Genomic DNA, 23,097 nt, shown 5'->3' on the forward strand with positions numbered 1-23,097 from the left:
TGTTCTGTAGAATACTATCGCAATGTGAACTTGCAGACATTGACTCAGCTTTGATCTAACTTTATCCAAACGACCACCGTTCGCTAGCCAGTTCTCTCCGAGCAGAGACCACTGCCAGGAAGTGGAGAATCCAGCACATGTGCAGAAGTTACAGGACCTTAAGCTGTCAGGAATAAGGGTCCGGKTAAGTCGGTTCCGCAGCCTCTGCGTGTTTTGTTATGTGTCATTTATGACAGCCTAAATAGAGAGGTTTGAAGACTGCTATAGACCGTATTTTTGTTTTGTTTTAGAGTGACTTCCATTTGAACCCAGTGAGTCAAGTATGCTGCTTCAGAATGTGAGGAGCTAAATCATTACATTCGTTTTACAGGCTCCTTTTGCTGCTTTACAGCATTATACAGACTGAGCTGCCGGAGAGGGCCGCGATCTATAAAGGAGCTAGATAGCTCCACAAATGTAGTCCTAAAAGTTGGTCCCACTTAGAAGCTAAATAATGTGAATTTGAGTGCTTGGCTGTTTGAACCCTTTATACTAGTGGGAATCGGCCTATATGGATAGGGTTAAATAGAAATGTTTCTTACAGAGTACATATGAAACGCATGTGCATAACCATGGTAGCAATTGAAAGGGAGCAGTTTGGAGATTTTATTAGACCAAAACACGACAGTTCACCTGACACAAGATTGAATATAAAAACATTAAACTGTTGATTTGTGTCTGCATTTTACATTTACTGTACTTTTCGCGCGCATTTGTCGATAACAACATCTGAAAATACATTCAGCAAACATAAGAATATTCCTGTAAGAATGTGTTGTAAGGTGCAGCATAAGCTTGTTCTATTGCCAACACGACTGGCTGAATGATAAAATGTGATATTACGGTGTTAGGCTTTCACACAATTCAGGGAAACGGATCATTATTATGGTGCCCATAGAAAGGAGTCACGAGTGCATGCAGGTGCGTGTGCCRCTGCAAATGTTCTTCAAAGTAGACAAAAATAGGTTCGTTCGGGTTCAAATCACCAAGCGTATGACACCATGTCATCTTGTAACTGTACATCAAACATAGTGATCATCAACGTTGACACTGTATATGTCAGGAGTTTTATGATATGGAAAAGCGCACATTTTGACTAACGGGTGCTTGKCTTGCATGCATGACATCCGAGCACTATTTATTATAATCCTCAACGTCTCATTTTTCAAAAATACATAAGAGTCCTCTTAATTTACAACATTTCCCTCGTTCCGACAACAACAAATGTGCGGGAGGGATGGGAGCAACTTCTTGTCGTGCGATGTGCTCAAGTTCAGAACGCCTGTCAGTCAAAACCCATCGCTGAGCCTGAGCTCTGACGTCATGTGTGGTGTGTTACTGTACCGCCGCTGTTTTCCCATTTGAACCGTTTACGGGTACAAGTGTAAAGGGTTAACATTGGTTGAGAGATTTCACTTAAAGCTTTTAACCCTGTCTTCATGAAGTGTGAGCTACACAAAACTGTCCTTTGTTACTGTATGTACCACTTACTGTAGAGAAAAACATACTAGTGAAGACACCCAAAGAAATGGTGCCACTAACATTAGTTGACATGGGACGCAAATGATAACCAGGTCAAACCCAAACTCAGACGGCTGATTCACATTTAGCTTGCTTTAGATACTTACAATAGTCTATTCACTCAGAAATCGACAGCTTGGAATTTTGATTTTGAGAAGACTCCACATTTTTCTAGCTTCCTGTGTAAGATATATTTAAGGGGGGTTGCCTAATTGGAAGGAGGGGTTTTGCGCTGTTTATGACACCCTCTGGGTCTTCCAGGAAGTTTAGTGAATTCTCTGTGATGATCGTCGTGGTAGGTAGGAGCGAGAGGATGTAAAGCTCTGAATGTTTTATAACGTTAGAGTTGTACAGCGTTTCGTGCTCAAGGCTAAGACCTCTCACAAACAGATGGAAACTGGGAGCAGACCATTCCAAACTATTTACAGGCACTTCTACCACCATCTCTCCCACGCACGTAACCCCCAGGGCTAGACCCTGGACATTTCTTCTCACTGGCTGTGTCTCACATGATACACTACTCACAATGAAGTGCACTACTTTYGACTAGAGCCCTGTTGCATTGGGTTATATACAGTTTATAGGCTATAGGACATACACAGTGTGAGTGATCAACTCTTCCCAAGGTACTCTTTCATACGACTCAGAGAAACAGATTTCATACGGCACTTCTTTGGATGTGTTTAAACTTTAAACTCTTCCAGACTTTCCTGTCCCTTGGGAAAACCCCTATGCATGTTCCTCTACCTGCAGCAGAAGGAGCTGAAGAGAGGCTAACAATAGAGAACTGTGATTCCTCCGACCTGGAGATTTTATCCTAGTTTTGCAGAATATTGGCACCTCTTTAGCGCATTGACGTCCTTGATGCCCTTTTTTTCCCTGTGTTCCCACTTTGAACCTACAGTATAATTTGATGAGAAGCAGTCTGTTCGATAGAAGTCCTTTGAAGAAGCTAGGAGGGCTGACTATCTCATTCCAGTAAAGTGCAGGGCAGAGGTTGAACTCCCAGACTGTAAGTTTATTACAGTGCAGCTGAAAAAAACCCACTGTGCTCCACGAAACGCACTGTAAAGCACAGACTTGGAGAGCCCTCTACGCGTTGGAGGAAACACATCCATCTGTAACTCTCTCTCCACCTTCCTCTCTCTCCATCCTCACCAACCTGCCGTGTGGAAAGAAGGGGAAAAAGTGGACATAATGTTTGTTGTCATCATATTTCCTGTGATATCACTTGGAATATTAGAGTTGAGTGTCTTACCAGGTCAGGCCAGATTTTGTTCGCGGAGTGTCTTGAAAACCTCTTCGCTCCACTCTTCCAGTCCCACGGGAATGAGGCTAGCACACATAGTTTGAGGAGGAGGAGGGATATTTCAGATGAAAAGGGGAATGAAATCTACGATACAGACTGGACATCATACAGTCAGGCTGAATACCAAACTCAAGCTGTTCATGAGTAATGCCACTCTCAGATTCTGCAGTCAAATCCAATTTTATTTGTCACATGYGCCGAACAGGTGTAGACCTTACCGTGAAATGCTTACTTACAAGCCCTTAACACCAACAATACAGTTTTAAGAAAATACATTTAAGAAAAGATTTACTAAATAAACTAAAAGTATAAAATAAGTAACAATAAAATGACAACAGCAAGGCTATATACAGGGGAACCGGTACCGAGTCAATGTACAGGTTAGTCGAGGTAATTTGTACATGTAGGTAGGGTTAAAGTGACTATGCATAGCTGATTTTATTTTGTACCGGAGTGCCGTTTTTGGTTTTCTGTGGTGTGCGTGTCGAAATATGATACAATTACTATGAGGTTAAAGTGCAGACTGTCAACATTATTTTGAGGGTTTTTTCATCCATATCGTAGTCAAAGTTGTCAAAGGTTTAGTACTGGTATGTGGTCCCATATTCCTAGCACGCAATAATTACATCAAGCTTGTGACTACAAAGTTGTTGGACACATTTCTTGTTTGTTTTGGTTGTGTTTCAGATTATTTTATGCTCAATATAAATGAATGAAAATGTATTTTGTCATTTTGGAGGGACTTTTATTGTAAATAAGACTAGAATATGTTTCTAAACACTTCTACATTAATGTGGATGCTACTATGATTACGGACAGTCCTGAATGAATCGGGAATAATGATGAATGAGAAAGTTACAGACGCACAAATATCATACCCCCAAGACATGCAAACCTCTCACCATTACAACAACAGGGGAAGTTAGCCTTTTTAGGGGGTATGATATTTGTGCATCTGTAACTTTCTCACTCATAATTATTCACGATTCATTCAGGACTGTCCGTAATCATGGTAGCATCCACATTAATGTAGACTTTTTTAGAAACATATTCTGTTCTTTAAACTTTGGAATATTTTAATACACATAAGTGATTTTGTCCCAGTACTTTTGGTCCCCTAAAATGAGGGGACTATATACAAAAAGGTGCTGTAATTTCTGAATGGTTCACCTGATATGGATGAAATTACCCTCAAATTAAAACAGACTGTCTGCATTTTAACCTCAGTCATTGTATCACTGTATCTACCTAAACTACCATGTATCCCTGCACATCGATATGGTATTGGTACTCCTTGTAAATAGCCTACATTATTATGTGTTTTTATCGTCTTTATTTAACTATACATCATTGAGGAAGAGCTTGTACGTAAGCATTTCACTGTAGGTCTACACCTGTTGTATTTAGTGCATGTGACGAATAAAATGTGATTGGATTTGAGGTGCCCTCTGTCTATCCAATCTCGTCTGCTCCACACCAGGATACCGTTCAGTATCTTCTGAGTTTCTGCCATGTCCTAAAATGCCTGTGGTAAACTTGTACTACATTCGGTAGGATTTATCKGAGACTAGAATTAGACTGTCTCAATGGAATCCTAATCCCCCTCATCTGTACTGAGGTATGGTGTAATCAAATTAAATCAAATTAAATCAAATCAAATTTTATATCAAGCTTTATTTATACAGCAAGTTTTATACATTAAATATTTATTTACCACGCAACATAAGAGGAGAAAAAACAAAAGAATAACACTAAAATTGGAATGATTATAAAGCATCCTAAGGAAAAACAAAGCTAAAAAATAGTGTTTTAAGATCTCTTAATTATGTCCACAGTTTCGGCCCCCCTAAGGTGTACATTCTATACCCTCAGCCTCATGCCTCACCCCTACTTAAGTCTGTTGTCTACCCTCCTTGAAGCGTGAGGCTGAGGCATAACGATTGACTTACAGTAAGGAGAGTTGTTGATTGACTCAATGAGCGGTGAGGTTTGAGACTGAGGGTGACCTAAAATGTACATCGCTCTGGGCACAAATCTCTAACCACGGTGAAACATTAAACGCCTTTTCAGAGCCTCGGCATGTCCCGAAATGCCAGGAAGACTAATTTCTCAAAATGAGCCTGATGCTGTTTGCACAGCTGCTGGCCACTCATGCAGTGACCTGTTGAACCTGCGTGCCAGGACTCACTGTCATTGTCTTTTGATTGATAGGCTTTAGTCAGTTGTTTTTAAAGTGTCAATTTCATCCGAGCCTTGTTGGTTTTTATGGTAATATTGCATGTGTCATCCAACGATATGGGTCGTATCAAATTATTCCTGAAGTGCTCAAACATGACTTAAAAGAAGCTAACTGATATGTTTTTAGATTTTGATCGGAAAGTTTTTAAAGGGGAAGTGTATTGAATTTTAAAGGGAAACATTTCAGCGTACATGTATTTTGCATGGTGACAGGTTTTATTCCTGTGCTTTAGTTTCACATGTAGTTCACAGGCCATATGTATAGCAGAGATGGGATGAGGATCAGGCTCTTATGGTCAGTACAACAGAGCACTGCTCTTAGAGAGCATGCTGAAGTCTTAATGTGGCATACTGGCTAAGGAAATGGCCAACTACCAAAAAAATGCCACATAAATAACTAATGTGTCTCTTTTAAGTTCTACTTATTTTTTAGTTCGTCATCAGTCAGCCAAGACAAAAAAGACAATGGTATTCCAATCTTCAGTATATGATTCAAGTTTCAGAATTTAACTGAAATGACTCACTGACCAGCATTTGATCACTTTTTCACAGAAGTCACCTGAGGAGAGACCCCAGAGGAACCAGTCCAGTAACTCGGTTGTAACAGTCCGCTACTCTGAGTAAGTATTTATCCAAAAATWGCGTTGTAAATGGAACCTACAGTATTTTCGATGTCTCACTTTCCCAAACTCTTCAGATGTTCACCATAATTTTTCTCCAAATAATTTTATGGCCATGGTTTTTTTTCTGGCTCCACTACTGTTTCTTCAGTAGAATGAGAGGCCAAACCAGTGGTGTTGCTATTTAGCTGCCCAACCACAATGGTAGCCTTGTCTACTAAATGGCAGCAGTGTACGTGCAACGTTTTAGACTGATCCAATGAACCATTGTATTTCTGTTCAAAATGTTGTATCAAGACTGCCCAAATGTACCTAATTTGTTTATTAATAACTTTTCAAGTTCAAAACTATGCACTCTCCTCAAACAATAGCATGGTATTATTTCACTGTAATAGCGACTGTAAATTGGATAGTGCAGTTAGCTTAAATTCTTGTTAATCTTTCTGCCAATATCAGATATGTCTATGTCCTGGGAAATGTTCTTGTTACTTACAACCTCATGCTAATCGCATTAGCCTACGTTAGCTCAACCATCCCCTGGATGGGACACCGATCCCGAAGAAGTAAAAAAATATGTGTGTGGTACACATACAACTTGTTACACTGTGAGCTGAGAACTTGCAGTACTATTACTAGTTTACTTATTATCTTAAAACATAGTAATAGGYATAATAATACCATTGTCATAATGGTTAATGTAAAGGAGATGGTGATTTTAGTTACAGTAAATGTAGTTACTGTAAATTTCATCAACATGTTCTAGGTCTCTGACTGTGGTTGTCAGACTCTTAGATGTCAGTTAATATACATCTGATATGTAATTAAAGTTATGTTTGATTTAGTTTTGATATGGCATAATTTGATGTCATATAATGTATTTCCATGTCACCTCTCTCTCTCTCTCAGTAGGCCAGGGAGTGAGGTTCAGGTGTACTACTCACGCCATCAAAGCTACAGGGACTTCTTTGATGAGTTAAATCGACGAGGCGACACTTTCTACGTGGTGTCCTTTCGCAGGGTGAGTCACCCCATGCATATTTTTATTTTAGATTTTTTTATTKAACCTTTATTTAACTAGGCAAATTCTTATTTACAATGACGGCCTACACCGGCCAAACCCGGACGACGCTGGGCCAATTGTGCGCCGCCCTACGGGACTCYCAATCACGGCCGGTTGTGATACAGCCTGGATTCGAACCAGGGTGTCTGTAAWAACGCCTCTAGCACTGAGATGCAGTGCCTTAGACCGCTGTGCCACTCGAGAGCCCCATATTCCATAGCATTTTCCATAGAAGTAGGCAACAATGTGTCCTTCGGATTGTGACTGATCTCATGGCCAAATGGAGATCCGGTCTGTTTCATGACGCAGTATTGTCATCAGCATGTCTTCAACAGATGAAACTGCTGAGTGGGAAAGAAACAGAATCATAAAGCGGTCATGAAACAATTTTGAAGGGCATATTGAGCATAACCAAGGGTACCAAGTTTCTGTCTTAATTGAAGGCGGAAAGCCCCAACTGAAAAAGCAGATGGTCTTTTGAAGCTTAGGAAAATATTTCCTTCCCTTTTTTTTCTCCTCCCAAATGTTTAAATAATGTTTAAATAACGTTTACATATTGCTTTACTCATCTCTTATGTATATACTGTATTCTATTCTACTGTATTTCAGTCAATGCCACTCCGACATTGCTCAATCTAATGTTTATATATTTCTTAATTMCATTCTTTTACTTTTAAATGTGTTTATTGTTGTGAATCGTTAGATACTACCGCACGGTTGGAGCTTGGAACACAAGCATTTCGCTACACCCGCAATAACATCTGCTAAATATGTGTATGTGACCAAAAAAATGTGATTTGATTTGGAATGCATGAATGAATGAGGCTTGAAAAATGGCTGTGGCTGATTTATATATGTACATTGGCACTTCAATCGTCACAAATGAGCATATGTAATGCATTTGTATGTGATTTGTAGCTTTAACAGTGTTCAGTTAATGCCTGACCAATTGGCGAGTTTCATTCGTGTGTTTGATGTATAGAATTCTGAGCGAGCACATTCGGTAGGAATTATCTAGAACAATAAAGAAGATCCTTGAGGCTGTTCTTATAAATTTTATTCTGTGTGGTGTTTTGGCTAAAATGACCGTTTAGGGTTATCGACGKAGTCCATTTCTCCTAAGCTATAAGATTGGAATTTCAAATTTTTATTTGGTGTAGCCTAACCATAGATAGTCTTTTGATTTGTTGATTAAGCACATCTTCCTTCCGTCCTACACATTTTGACATCTTTTGTCTGGTCAATTCGAATGATGTATCCATTGTACTGACACATCTTTAATACATGTACATTAAAACAGAAGTCAAAAGAACCTGTTTATCGGCAACCTCTGCCAGGAAAGTGTATTCGATTACCAAATTGAACATACCTCCATTTTCATAAAAATTACCATGAACTCTGAGATCCCCTAGATCTGTTAGTCCTTCTCCTCTGATATGTTTCCAGACATTCCTTTAGACATATCATAGAGGGAAACCTGTAAAGTCTTCTGAGGCTTCGTAATAGTATTCTCATGATGCTAATCGGCTGAATCCCTTCTCAGTTCTGCCTCTGTTACACTGAGAAGGCCTTCATTGTCATTCTCAACCAGAAGGACTGACTGTCTTATTCCATTGCACCCCTAACACCTGTCTCTTCCCCCCCCCCACACACATTAAATTAGCCATCTATTCAGAAAGTCTTAGGTCTGATTTGCAACGTTATTCCAACCTGATGACTGCTCAGGAGAGTTAGCAGGGACCATTCTCTCTGATGGCCTGCCAACGTCTGTTTTGTGAGAACCTGAGAGCGAGAGAAACAGGCAGAGAGAGAGAAGGAAAGTGAACTCTGATCACAATCTCTCCATTTGGACCATCAACTCCCAGGGGCCCCTCTTTAGCTCTTTTGTGTGCCCGTCAGCTCTGCTCTCTGAGGGCCCTTTATCCAAGGACCAGATATGTTTCCCGAAGGCCCTGTTTACCGAGCCCCAATGGAGACATCAACCCACCCACCACCTGTTTTCAGACCTGCCTACATCATTCAGACCGGATAAGGGACTCTTATACATTTTTTTGGTATCATGGCGTCAATGGAAACCGTTTGCTGGCAAACCAAGTATGCTCCTTTCCAGTAGTTACTGTACATAAGCTGTACATTGCGTTGTTGTCAATGAGTCAAACCCTCCACACTTTGACGGTCTTAAAGGAACATATCTACATTTGAATCTGTTTTACTACAACAAATAGAAACACCATTTTCACATATGTTGGGGTGGTGCTGGAGATGATGGAGACGAAGTTCAACATTTGTGAAATGTTTCTTTTTTTTAAGCGAGTGTCACGTATTTACAGTAACTGGATGAATGGCACTCTGCAAACAAGCGTTGTGACATTATTGGATGTGGCTGCCGGCTTCTGTACGATCTGTACTTCTAGCCTTCAAATGGGTCATTCAGCCAGCCATGGAGACCTACCAGTAGACAAGAATGTACAGTAGAGGAGGGAGGGAGGGACTGCACAGCTGCAGTCGGCTCTCCTAAGCCTCAGCCCTCTCTCTGGCCTGATGGAATGAACAGAGCAGCTTCTGATTTCATTGGCCTGTCCCAAAGCGCACGCCACAACGCAAGTGATGGAAAGAGCAGAACACTAACTTGATGCACATGGGTAGACCTGGGCTGCTGTGGGAAGGAACAGCAGAACCCAAAGGTTTTGTAGGGGGATGTGATTATCAGGAATTATATACATGCCTACACTGCCTGAATCACTTTTGTTGAGGATAATTGGCTCACTGGGGTACTACGCTAAAGTGAATAGATGTTTTTGAACAAAATGGTAGGATTCTTTTCCTTCTCTTTTTTTCTTTTCTTCAAAACTCATGGAAACGTGTGGTCTCTTAGAGTTCAGACCTAGCCGCTATTACAACCTCTGCCAAAGAGCCGAATGGGGGGCAGGCCTACTGTATCCCCATGAAGACAGCTAGCATGTGTCCTTTTGAAGACTGCTAGCATGAGCTCTTGAAGCACCAACGCAGCAATAATCCATCCTCTTTCATTCTCCTGAAGGTGGCTGTTGATAGGCTCTATTTGTATTTATTAAGGATCTCCATTAGCCTACTCTTCCTGGGGTCCAGCAACATTAAGGCAGTTACAGTTGAAGTAGGATGTTTACATACACCTTAGCCAAATACATTTAAACTCAGTTTTTCACAATTCCTGACATTTAATCCTAGTAAAAATTCCCTGTCTTACTTCAGTTAGGATCACCACTTTATTTTAAGAATGTGAAATGTCAGAATAATAGTAGAGAGAATTATTTATTTCAGCTTTTATTTATTTCGTCACATTTCCAGTGGGTCTGAAGTTTACATACACTCAATTAGTATTTGGTAGCATTGCCTTTAAAAATGTTTAACTTGGGTCAAATGTTTCGGGTAGCCTCCCACAAGCTTCCCACAATAAGTTGGGCGAATTTTGGTCCATTCTTCCTGACAGAGCTGGTGTAACTGAGTCAGGTTTGTAGGCCTCCTTGCTCGCACACGTATTTTCAGTTCTACTAACCAATTTTCTATAGGATTGAGGTCAGGGCTTTGTGATGGCCACTCCAATACCTTGACTTTATTGTCTTTAAACTATTTTGCCACAACTTTGGAAGTATGCTTGGGGTCATTGTCCATTTGGAAGACCCATTTGCGACCAAGCTTTAACTTCCTGACTGATGTCTTGAGATGTTGCTTCAATATATCTACATAATTGTCCTCCCTCATGATACTATCTATTTTGTGAAGCGCACCAGTCCCTCCTGCAGCAAAGCACCCCCACAACATGATGCTACCTCCCCCGTGCTTCATGGTTGGGATGGTGTTCTTCGGCTTGCAAGCCTCCCCCTTTTTCCTCCAAAAAKAACAATGGTCATTATGGCCAAACAGTTCTATWTTTGTTTCATCAGACCAGAGAACATTTCTCCGAAAAGTACGATCTTTGTACCCATGTGCAGTTGTAACCTGTAGTCTGGCTTTTTTATGGCGGTTTTTGAGCAGTGGCTTCTTCCTTGCTGAGTGGCCTTTCAGGTTATGYYGATATAGGACTTGTTTTACTGTGGATATAGATACTTTTGTATCTTTCCTCCAGCATCTTCACAAGGTCTTTTGCTGTTCTGGGATTGATTTGCACTTTTCACACCAAAGTACATTCATCTCTAGGAGACAGAACACTTCTCCTTCCTGAGCAGTATGACGGCTGTGTGGTCCCGTGGTGTTTATACTTGTGTACTATTGTTTATACAGATGAACGTGGTACCTTCACGTGTTTGGAAATTGCTCCCAAGGATGAACCAGACTTGTGGAGGTCTACAATTTATTTTTCTGAGGTCTTGGCTGATTTCTTTTTATTTTCACATGATGTCAACCAAAGAGGCACTGAGTTTGAAGGTAGGCCTTGAAACACATCCACACCTCCAATTGACTCAAATTATGTAAATTAGTCTATCAGAAGCTTCTAAAGCCATGACATCAAATATGGAATTTTCCAATCTGTTTAAAGGCACAGTCAACTTAGTGTATGTAAACTTCTGACCCACTGGAATTGTGATACAGTGAATTATAAGTGAAATAATCTAAACAGTTGTTGGAAAAATTACTTGTGTCATGCACAAAGTAGATATCCTAACCGACTCTCCAAAACTATAGTTTGTTAACAATAAATTTGTGGAGTGGTTGAAAAAACGAGTTTTAATGACTGCAACCTAAGTGTATGTAAACCTCCGACTTCAACTGTATATACAATCAAAATGACATTACGTTTCCTGACACTTTTCACAACACATTAAGTGTGTTCCCCCAAGCCACTACTCTACTACCACATATCTACAATACAAAATCCATGTGTACGTGTGTGTGTTATCACGTGTGTCTGTGCCTGTGTGTGCTGTGAATACCCAATGGGGAACAGTGCCTGGTGTGTGTTTTTCACTAAGCTCCTTACTTCTGTCAGCTTCTTAGAACTGGTGTTGTTTCAAGGGCTGGGTCAGAACCAGAGTCTCAGTCTATTATAAGTGCAGTTGACCCTGGCTTCCATGTCTTCTCAATGTTAATCTCCACCTACTTACACTGTTATTTAGACACTGTATTGTGCTGATCCGAGCCAGTCTGTACTGGCGCCGATATTTTACTCAGAAGCAGACCAATCATGTAGCTAGCTACTTTTAGCCGATGCTAACATTTATGTTAGCCATCTATGTCCATCTGAGGTAAAGTCATACGTACTCCCCAGAGTGGCAGCTGGCTTCAAAACAAAATATTTACCTCTGTGCCGTCACTCTAGTCTACTGTAAACATCTGACTTTTTTGGGCTTCTTTTGATATGTTAACTAGTCCTTGGGAGCCCTAACTTCAATGATCCTAATTGACCCCGTAGCTCTTCAGTCTGGAGACCTACTTTACTGTATATCTGTTCTACATCAGTGAGCTTCGGGCTGAAGTTCCTAGTTTTTCCGTGACTTCTTCTCGCAAGAACAGCTCTGTTTTTAACTCTTTAAAATCTTGTCAAATACTGTAGCTGGGCTTGATTGAGTTTGCCTGCCGCAATAGAACCAATGGAATAGTCCCAAAACTGCAGAACCGACCCACCTGGCACTGCAGGAAGGCTAAATCAAACACAGAAGGACAGTGGTCTCTCAACCATGCATGGGTCTCCTCTCCCAGACCACCGATGTTTAACAGGACTTTGAATTACTGTGTTCATGCCTCTAATAAAGGCTAGGGTTCCATGGAGGGAACCTAGATGACTAGCTGATCAGACAGCATGTAGATGCATTTGAACTCTGCCAACTTAATAGAAATGGAGGAAAAGTAGCCTTGGTTTGTGTCAAGAAATGACTGTCTCTGATATGGTCTGGGTTTTAATGGCCATGTGCTTGATTTGTGATTTATTTCTTTGAACAATGGATGGCTTGTCTAGCTAATGTGCCCATCATTGATTATTTTCTTACAGCCCCAGCTGTCTACTTTTAAAATACATTTACAACCACATCATTCTCCTGTTCTTTTTATGTGTATGTCACAACCTGCTGTCCAGGTGTCAACGCTGTTGTTAACTACTGTTTTTGGCCTGTCTCTTCAAACAATGACTGTCTTTACACCCCAAACTGTGAAAACATTGTACAGTCAAAGGTATGGTCAGAGGTCAATGTATGTTGAGATTTATTGGCCTTAAGTTCTCTTTAGGACGTTTTTTTGTGAATTCCGTACCTCTTGTGCCTTGTGGGGTTCATGGTGCGTGCACTTCAGAGTTATGGCTGCAGTGGCCACGGAAGTGTCTGGATGTCTCTGGTCTGTCATTACGTGTATTTTTTCTTGTTGTCAGCCTATAGGTGGACAGACAGTGGCTTGAGGCATTGTTTGGGTTGTAGTCACTCCCCTTGACCATGGCACCCATGACTGTAAATTATGTACATTTATTGATATCAGGTCGCCCTTGGGAAGTAGTTATTCTGACGTCAGTGGGACTACATACAGTACYAGTCAAAAGTTTGGACACACCTACTCATTCAAGGGTTTTTCTTTTCTTTTTACTATTTTCTACATTGTATAATAATAGTAAAGACATCAAAACTATGAAATAACACATATGGATTCATGTAGTAGCCAAAAAAGTGTTAAACACATCAAAATATATTTTATATTTGAGATTCTTCAAAGTAGCCACCCTTTGCCTTGATAGCTTTCCACACTCTTGGCATTCTCCCAACCAGCTTCATGAGATAGTCACCTGGAATGCATTTCAATTAACAGGTGTGCCTTGTTAATTTGTGGAATTTCTTTCCTTCTTAATGTGTTTGAGCCAATCAGTTGTGTTGTGACAAGGTAGGGGTGGTATACAGAAGCTAGCCCTATTTGGTTAAAGACCAAGTCCATATTATGGCAAGAACAGCTCAAATAAGCATAGAGAAACGACAGTCCATCATTACTTTAAGAAATTAAGGTCAGTCAATCCAGAAAGATTGAAGTGCAGTCGCAAAAACCATCAAGCGCTATGATGAAACTGGCTCTCATGAGGACCGCCACAGGAAGGAAGACCCAGAGTTACCTCTTCTGCAGAGGATAAGTTCATTAGAGCTACCAGCCTCAGAAATTGCAGCCCAAATAAATGCTTCACAGAGTTCAAGTAACAGACACATCTCAACATCAAGTGTTCAGAGGAGACTGYGTGAATCAGGCCTTCGTGGTTGAATTGCTGCAAAGAAACCACTACTAAAGAACACCAATRAGAAGGAGAGACTTGCTTGGGCCAACAATCACGAGCAATGGACATTAGACTGGTGGAAATCTGTCTTTTTGGTCTGATGAGTTCAAATGTGAGATTTTTGGTTCCAACCGCCATGTCTTTGTGAGACGCGGAGTAGGTGAAGAGATGCTCTCTGCATATATGGTTCCCACCGTGAAGCATGGAGGAGGAGGTGTGATGGTGCTTTGCTCGTGACACTGTGTGATTTATTTAGAATTCAAGGCACACTTAACCAGCATGGCTACCACAGCATTCTGCAGCGATATGCCATCCCATCTGGTTTGCCCTTAGTGGGACTGTCATTTGTTTTTCAACAGGACAATGACCTAACACACCTCCAGGCTGTGTAAGGGCTATTTGACCAAGAAAGAGAGTGATGGAGTGCTGCATCAGATGACCTGGCCTCCACAATCACCCGACCTCAACCCAATTGCGATGGTTTGGGATCAATTGGACCTCAGAGTGAAGGAAAAGCAGTCAACAAGTGCTCAGCATATGTGGGAACTCCTTCAAGACTGTTAGAAAAGCATTCCAGGTGAAGCTGGTTGAGAGAATGTCAAGAGTGTGCAAATCTGTTATCAAGGCAAACGGTGGCTACTTTGAAGAATCTCAAATATAAAATATATTTTGATTTGTTAACACATTTTTGGTTACTACCAGTGGTGTAAAAAGTACCCAATTTTCATACTTGAGTAAAAGTATAGATACCTTTTAATAGAAAGTTACTCAAGTAAAAGTGAAAGTCACCCAGTAAAATACTACTTGAGTAAAAGTCTAAAAGTAATTGGTTTTAAATATACTTAAGTATCAAAAGTAAATTGAATAGCTAAAATATACTTAAGTATCAAAAGTAAAAGTATAAATAATTTAAAATTCCTTATATTAACCAAAGCAGACAGCACCATTTTCTTGTTTTTATGTATGTATTGCCAGGGGCACACTCCAACACTCAGACATTATTTACAAAAGATGCAATTGTGATTAGTGAGTCCGCAAGGCCAGCGGTAGTAGGGACAACCACGTCTTCTGTTGATAAGTGCGTGAATTTGACATTTCCTGTCCTGCTAAGCATTCAAAATGTAACAAGTACTAGTGGTTGTCAGAGAAAATGTATGGAGTAAAAAGTACAATATTTTATTTCGGAATGTAGTGAAATAAAAGTAAAAGTTGTCATAAATAGTAAAGTACATATACCCCCCAAAAATATTTAAGTAGTACTTTTAAAGTATTTTTACTTAAGTACTTTACGCCACTGGTTACTACATGATTCCATGTGTTATTTCATAGTTTTGATGTCTTCACTATTATTCTACAATGTAGAAAATAGTAAAAATAAAGAAAAACCCTTGAATGAGTCTGTGTGTCCAAACTTTTGACTGGTACTGTAGTTAAATAAAGGTTCAATCAAATTGAGTCCACATGCATAGTCCTACTGGGATTTGCGAGAGAAAATCCGCCCTGAACAGCACAACATCTCTACTGTCAAATGTATCTCCTTCTTGTCTAAAGACTAGGTGAACTCTTGAGTAATGACTCACTGCATTCACTCTCTAATCCCCCATTCTCTCTCTGTGTCTCTAGGATCACCTTCTGCTCCCTGCAACCAACCACAGCAAGGGGAGCAGGCCAAAGATGTCCTTGGTGTTACCAGCTATTAATATGAACGGTAAGGACCAGTAGACAATGTGAACTGAGCAACAGCATGCCAAATATCAACTTTTGACTCTGAACTCTAAGGAAGTGTATTGTACATTTTAGAGCAGAGCTTTCACGTAATCAGAAGCCACGGCCAATTTACACCTCCACCTACCCACAGTGTATAAACAGAAAACCTACAATCACTGTAACTATAGTCATTAGTTTAGTGAAACCTTGAACCAGCTTCAACAACTGATTGTTAGTGCGGTGGATGAATACTCACACACTTTTTCTTCTAGTCTTGAAAGCTTTACTCTGTATTTACTTCCTATTGAGTCAGTAACAGAAATCGTTTTCATGTGTAAGCTAAGCTCTTTGTATTTCTGGCATGTGCAATGAATTAGGCTATTTTGCTGAGGGGAATTGTATTGGTCTGTTGGTGTCCCTTCTACCCTGAAGAAAAGGAAAGGAAGTTGGATACAGATGATAGCGGAACGCTGTTGTATTTTCCATACCCTTTTAAGGAAAGAATATATAGTTCCTGGAGTTCAGAGACAGTACTGTACAGGACATTTTTCTTTTCTAATCTTAGGTGATTTACTGTCTCTCCAGTGACCGGGTAGGGTTAAGTTTCAGAGGAGTGCTTGAAAATATGAGTCAGATTTTACTAGGTCATGGGGAATTTACTCACCCTCCTTTGTTTGGGTTCTGTCCCCTCAGGCTTCAGAATGTTTTAGTTTTTTGTGTGCAGTTATGATTAATTATTGATACATTTTATAGGTCTGTATTTTAAGCTACTAAGTATTGCCATAATATGTACTATGATTAGCATTCAAACGTTTTGTTAAGATGTATAAAATGTGAAAATTCCAAATTAGAAAACAGCCACTGCACTTGATTCTCATAGCGTCTGAGGTTTCCGATGTACAGTTTCTCATAGAAACTCTATGCTCAGCAGTAAGTGCTGTGAGACCACTGTGCTTTGGATCTATTATCATAGTTCATCCATTCCGCAGCCATACTGTCTCTCAAAGCTCAGCCCTTACAGACAGGGGTCTCCGGCCAAAGGAAAACCTTCCTCCTTGCAGTCCTCTGGAGAACGGCTGCCCTCAATCCAGGAGCCCCACCGTCATGGCCAACAGCCAGGCCCTTGTGAACATACGTTAGTGCGTCTCAGAGGCCCCTCAGTACCGAGAACTGCAGAGGCCTCTCTTACCCTCTTTACACTCTTAATGGTCTGAAACTTTCCACGACCGGTTTTCTGAGTCGTATGGATCAACTTTGTTATGCAGCTGTGCACCATCTCGCAAAACAGAACTGTACGCGGACTGCTTGTTGGTTGCTTATATTTGTCCTTTTTCACACATGTACAAGTGTGTATTAATACGCATGTGTATGTTGGAAATTATTATATATATTTTTTGCATATCCCAACTGAGACAACCTCGGAGAGGTCACGGCCAGGGTCAGCCATTATCAACGGCCACCCTGGAGCAATTAGGGTAAAGTGCCTTGCTCAAGGGCACATCGACAGATTTTTCACCTTGTCGGCTCGGTGATTCAAACAAGCAAGCTTTCGGTTACTGGCCCAACGCTCTGACCGCTAAGATGCCTGCCACCCTGTTGTGTACCTTCAGCACCCTCTATCCATACTCTCTCTCTCTCAATATATATATTTATTTCTCTTGTTCTCTCTCTCATATATATCCGGACAAATATTTTTTTCTCTTGTTCTCACACTTTCAGTTTTTCTGGGACGTGCAGAAGTGGATGCCAGAGAGGAATTAGTTTGATGTGCTTATGGCTTTGTTGAAAGGATATCTTATGCTCATTGCATATCATTAGATAATATCCTTGGAGAGGCACAGAGGTGTCTGCATATACAGTGCATTCAGAAAGTATTCAGATCTTGTTACATACGCCTCTTGGAGGAGGGAACGCAACACCTCAACTCCCCGTGGAGTGAAAAAGTATGTGATCGTAGGTGCGGGGAAGGATGCCAGAGGCAGAGAAAAATACAGTTTACACGGTAATGTGGGGAAAAGGGGCTGGATGGAACCAAAGCAAAGAAAGTAAAAATTAAAGAGCCCCTCTCCTACCTTACCTGCCTTCCCACCTAACCTTTAGACCCAACTGGCGCACTAACCAAAATACAGGTGGTGGTCCACCCAGGTCTTACCTAGTGTGCATAGACAGATTCAATACTACAGGTTATGTACGCCCGCAGGCCTCTTGCCTAAACACTCCCAAGGTGCGTTCCCCTTCCCCTCCTGGGAACAAATGAAACAGAATAATTTACCAATAGTTTAAGTGAACAATTTCAATAACCAAAAACACTAAGTCCTATTGGCATACACATACCTCTGAAGGAGTGGCTACAAAATAATATCAACAAAACTTTCACTAACCAACACAGGACATAAAACAAGTTCTCCCCCCTGACAAAGGAACACTGGCTTTTATCAAGCTGGTGAAGGAGTTGGTAATTGAAGAGACATCTGTTTCCCCTGATGAGAGGGAGGTGTCAGAGCTCCAATCAGCAATGGGGCCGACCAATCAGCTGCTTTAGGATTCCAGGAAGCCATTTCCTGAAATACACACACATACAAACCCACAACAACACAGAAACTGGAGAACGTAACAGACCCCTTGACTTTTTCCACATTTTGTTACGTTACAGCCTTATTCTAAAATGTATTAAATTGTTTTTTTCCCCCCTCAAACTACACACAATACCCCTCTGTCAGGTTGGATGGGGAGCGTCGCTGCACAGCTATTTTCAGGTCTCTCCAGAGATGTTCAATTCCGGGCTCTGGCTGGGCAACTCAAGGACATTCAGAAACTTGTCCCGAAGCCACTCCTGCGTTGTCATGTCTGTGTGCTTAGGGTCATTGTCCTGTTGGAAGGTGAACCTTCGACCCCAGTCTGAGGTCTTGAGCGCTCTGAAGCAGGTTTTCATCAAGGATCTTTCTGTATTTTGCTCTGTTCATCTTTCCCTCGATCCTGACTAGTCTCCCAGTCCCTGCCGCTGAAAAACATCCCCACAGCATGAAGCTGCTACCACCATGCTTCACCGTAGGGATGGTTCCAGGTTTCCTCCAGATGTGATGCTTGGTATTGAGGCCAAAGAGTTCAGTCTTCGTTTCATCAGACCAGAGAATCTTGTTTTTCATGGTCTGAGAGTCCTTTTAGGTGCCTTTTGGCAAATTCCAAGCGGGCCTTCATGTGCCTTTTACTGAGGAGTGGCTTCCGTCTGGCCAGTCTACCATAAAGGCCTGATTGGTGGAGTGCTGGAGAGATGGTTGTCCTTCTGGAAGGTTTTCCCATCTCCATAGAGGTGGAGATGGGAAAACACTTTGAAAACACTTTGAAAACACTTTGACAGAACTCTGGAGCTCTGTCAAAGTGACCATTGGGTTCTTGGTCACCTCCCTGACCAAGGCCCTTCTCCCCCGATTGCTCAGTTTGGACGGGCGGCAAGTTCTAGGAAAAGTCTTGCTGGTTCCAAACTTCATCCATTTAAGAATGATGGAGGCCACTGTGTTCTTGGGGATCTTCAATGCTGCAGACATTTTTTTAGTACCCTTCCCCAGATCTGTGCCTCGACACAATCCTGTCTCAGAGCACTACGGACAATTCCTTCAAGCTCATGGCTTGGTTTTTGTTTTGACATTCACTGTCAACTGTGGGACCTTATTCAGTATAGACAGGTGTGTGCCTTTCCAAATAATGTCCAATCAATTGAATTTGCCACATGTGGACTCCAATCAAGTTGTAGAAACATCTTAAGGATGATGAATGGAAACAGGATGCACCTGAGCTCAATTTTGAGTCTCATAGCAAAGAGTCTGAATAGTTATATAAATAAGGTATTTCTGTTTTACATTTTTAATACATTTGCAAAAAAAAAAATGTTTTGCTTTGTCATTATGGGGTATTGTGTGTAGATTGATTGAATTAAATATTTTCCTCATCAATTTTAGAATAAGGCTGTAATGTAACAAAATGTGGAAAAAGTCAAGGGGTCTGAATACTTTCCGAATGCACTGTAATTGCCAGATGATTGTAACGGTAGGTTGTAATTTGCCCCAGCCATAGAGTGTGGTTGTTTAGAAAGACCCCCTTTTGCCATAAATAGCTTCCATCTGTAGAAATGTCTTTGATATTCCTTACTACTCTAATAAAACAGTGGATTTGTCCTCCGAATCACTCTTCGGGTCTGCAACATACTGTGCAAAAATGCCAGTTGGCCTTTTGGGTAACCTTATCATAACCAATATTGGCCTCAGTTGAAGGGACTGCATGGTATGTGAAGGATAATGAAAGGCAATTGAGTATTTTCCCTCATGATTTGAAATAAGCCACTTCACTCTGCCGTGTTAACAGGCCAACATATTTTATCATGTTTACATGGTTAAGTTTCTGGTTGGTCTCACCCAAAGACCCATCTCACCGAGTAACCCCAAAGGGAAACTGGATGGGGAGCTGACAGAAAGGGATTTTGGGGGAGTGAGATGAGTGGCTGTGGGCTGACTCGAATTAGTAGACCTGCCTGGTCTGTATCAGCAAGGGTGATATTTGGAATTAGCTATGCTCAGGTAAAGTCTAGCAATATACAGGTGTGCCATTTGGAATTAGGTATGGTCTGTATGAGTACACACATATGGCATTTAGAATTAGGTATGGGCTTGTCCAGTCTGTCAACATACAGAGGTGCCATTTGGAAATTTGCTGTACTCTGGTATGGTCTGTATCGGGATGGAACCTAAATTATTTTCCAACCGCTTACTTTTTGCGTTTGATTCCACTGTTCCGACCTGCAAAATAAAGTTCTGAACCGGTTCAACCCCCCCAAAAACATGCCGGATTATATCGCTCCTTTCTGTTCCTTTTTTAAGCACGACAGTAGATTACTTCACCAATCAGTGCGGATAGTTTGGAGCGGGCACGCTATAGTTGTTTTCATGCGTAATGGACAGACATTACGCATGATTTTATGTAAGGCGCAACATTTTTCAGGTGGGGAGCGCGTGAGAGAGGGTGAAGGTGGCTTGGCTTGAAGTGCTGGACATGCATGATCTGAATTAGGCCCACAGAATTATACCTATGGAGGAATTTTGAATGTCTTTGACCTTCTGAGAGTTGGCTTAATGTTTGACCAGGGCAAGATAGCTAGCTAGATAACAAGCTTGTGTGTGCAGAGCGGCACCACAATTAAAAACACGTCAGAACGTTTTGTAAGGAAATACATCCAATGTGAAACGTGATAACTATAGTATCCTTAACTAGCATTGAAAAAATGGATCCAAGTAAACATCTCTCCCTAATTTCTGAATCGCGCTTGTAACGTATTGTAGGCTACAGTAGCCTATGCTTCAGAGGGGCAGGTAGCCGACACACGCACACACACACACTGGCAAAGATTTTCAGCTGGCAGGCAGACACTGGAATATGTTTCTGAGTGGCATTGAGAGCTTTGCATAGGCTCTTTGTTTGTTGCATTTTTTTTGTGGTACTGAAAAAAATGCCCGGAAGTGAAATAATGTTAAAAACTTCTTATGGCTGCAATCCCGTTAACGGGATGATATGACAACAGCCAGTGAAAGTGCAGGGCACCAAATTAAAACAACAGAAATCTCATAATTAAAATTCCTCAAACATACATGTATTTTATACCATTTTAAAGGTAATCTTGTTGTTAATCCCACCAAAGTGTCCGATTTCAAATAGGCATGACAGCGAAAGCACCACAAACGATTATGTTAGGTCACCGCCAAATCACAGAAAAACACAGCCATTTTCCCAGCCAAAGACAGGAGTCACAAAAAGCAGAAATAGAGATAAAATTAATCACTAACCTTTGATGATCTTCATCCGATGACACTCATAGGACTTCATGTTACACAATACATATATGTTTTGTTCGATAAAGCTCATATTTATATCCAAAAACCTCAGTTTACATTGGCACCATGTTCAGAAATGCCTCCTAAATATCCGGAGAAATTGCAGAGAGACACGTCAAATAACATAAATACTCATCATAAACTTTGATGAAAGATACATGTTTTACATAGAATTAAAGATACACTTGTTCTTAATGCAACCGCTGTGTCAGATTTCAAAAAGCTTTATGGCAAAAGCACTATATTAAATAATCTGAGAACAGCGTTCAGCCACAAAAGGAAGCCATACAGTTACCCGCCAAATTGTGCAGTAAACAAAACTCATAAAAAGCATTATAAATCTTCACTTACTTACCTTTGCTGATCTTTGTCGGAATGCACTCCCAGGACTCCCACTTCCACAAGAAATGTTTGTTTTGTTCGGTAATGTCCATCATTTATGTCCAAATATTTTTGTTAGTGTGTTTGGTAAACAAATACAAATTCAGAAAGCGCGTTCACTAAAAGCTGACGAAATGTCCAAAAGTTCCGTAACAGTCAGTAGAAACATGTCAAACGATGTATTGAATCAATCTTTAGAATGTTTTTAACATAAATCTTCAGTAACGTTCCAACCGGAGAATTACATTGACTTCAGATGTGCGATGGAACAGAGCTCCCTCTCATGTGAACGCACATGGTCAGAGCATGGCCAGGTCATGGTAGACCTGACTATTTCCTGTCTCCTTCGGCCCCACTACACAGTAGAGGCATCAGACAAGGTTCTACAGACTGTTGACATCTAGTGGAAGCCGTAGGAAGTGCAAACTCATCCATATCCCACTGTGTGTTCTGTAGTAGCTGTGTTGAAAATCGACCAACCTCAGAATTCCCACTTCCTGTTTGGATTTTTTCTCTGTTTTTTTCCTGCCATATGAGTTATGTTATACTCACAGACATCATTCAAACAGTTTTAGAAACTTCAGAGTGTTTTCTATCCAATACGAATAATAATATGCATATATTAGCAACTGAGACTGAGGAGCAGGCAGTTTACTATGGGCACCTCTGTGCACCTTTCATCCAAGCTACTCAATACTGCCCTTGTAGCCATAAGAAGTTAATAAATTATTACCATGCTTTTAACATAACAGTTCTGTTTCGGAACAGTATCAATCACTTTCGTTCCCGGTTCCGATTTTTGTCMGTTTTTTGGTTCTGTTCCTTATCCCGGTTCCAACCTCAGGTTTGTATCAATACACAGGCATGCCATTTGGAATTAGCTGGGCTCCTGGTCTGTATCAATATACAGGTGTGCCATTTGGAATTAGCTGGGCTCCTGGTCTGTATCAATATACAGGTGTGCCATTTGGAATTAGCTGGGCTCATGGTCTGTATCAATATACAGGTGTGCCATTTGGAATTAGCTGGGCTCATGGTCTGTATCAATATACAGGTGTGCCATTTGGAATAATAATCTGTCTCCCAAACAACTGAACACCTTAACACTGTCATCTAGAGAAAATGCA

The 23,097-nt window shown here is 40.9% G+C and overlaps 1 protein-coding gene across 6 annotated transcripts in view; it reads left to right on the forward strand.

Moving 5' to 3' along the window:
• The window catches only part of LOC111956517 (cyclic AMP-dependent transcription factor ATF-6 alpha), a 46,847-nt gene that overhangs the window by 21,526 nt on the left and 2,224 nt on the right, over positions 1-23,097 (forward strand). For 5 of the 6 annotated variants that reach the window (XM_023976978.2, XM_023976979.2, XM_023976976.2 and 2 more), the window contains exons 13-15: positions 5,660-5,727; positions 6,634-6,745; positions 15,627-15,711. In XM_023976978.2, the coding sequence (XP_023832746.1) occupies positions 5,660-5,727; positions 6,634-6,745; positions 15,627-15,711 (265 nt within the window). The remainder of the gene's footprint in view (positions 1-5,659; positions 5,728-6,633; positions 6,746-15,626; positions 15,712-23,097) is intronic. The other variant, XM_023976977.2, reaches the window with a different exon arrangement.

The sequence above is a fragment of the Salvelinus sp. IW2-2015 genome, linkage group LG32, assembly GCF_002910315.2.
Source record: "Salvelinus sp. IW2-2015 linkage group LG32, ASM291031v2, whole genome shotgun sequence".
Taxonomy (NCBI): domain Eukaryota; kingdom Metazoa; phylum Chordata; class Actinopteri; order Salmoniformes; family Salmonidae; genus Salvelinus; species Salvelinus sp. IW2-2015.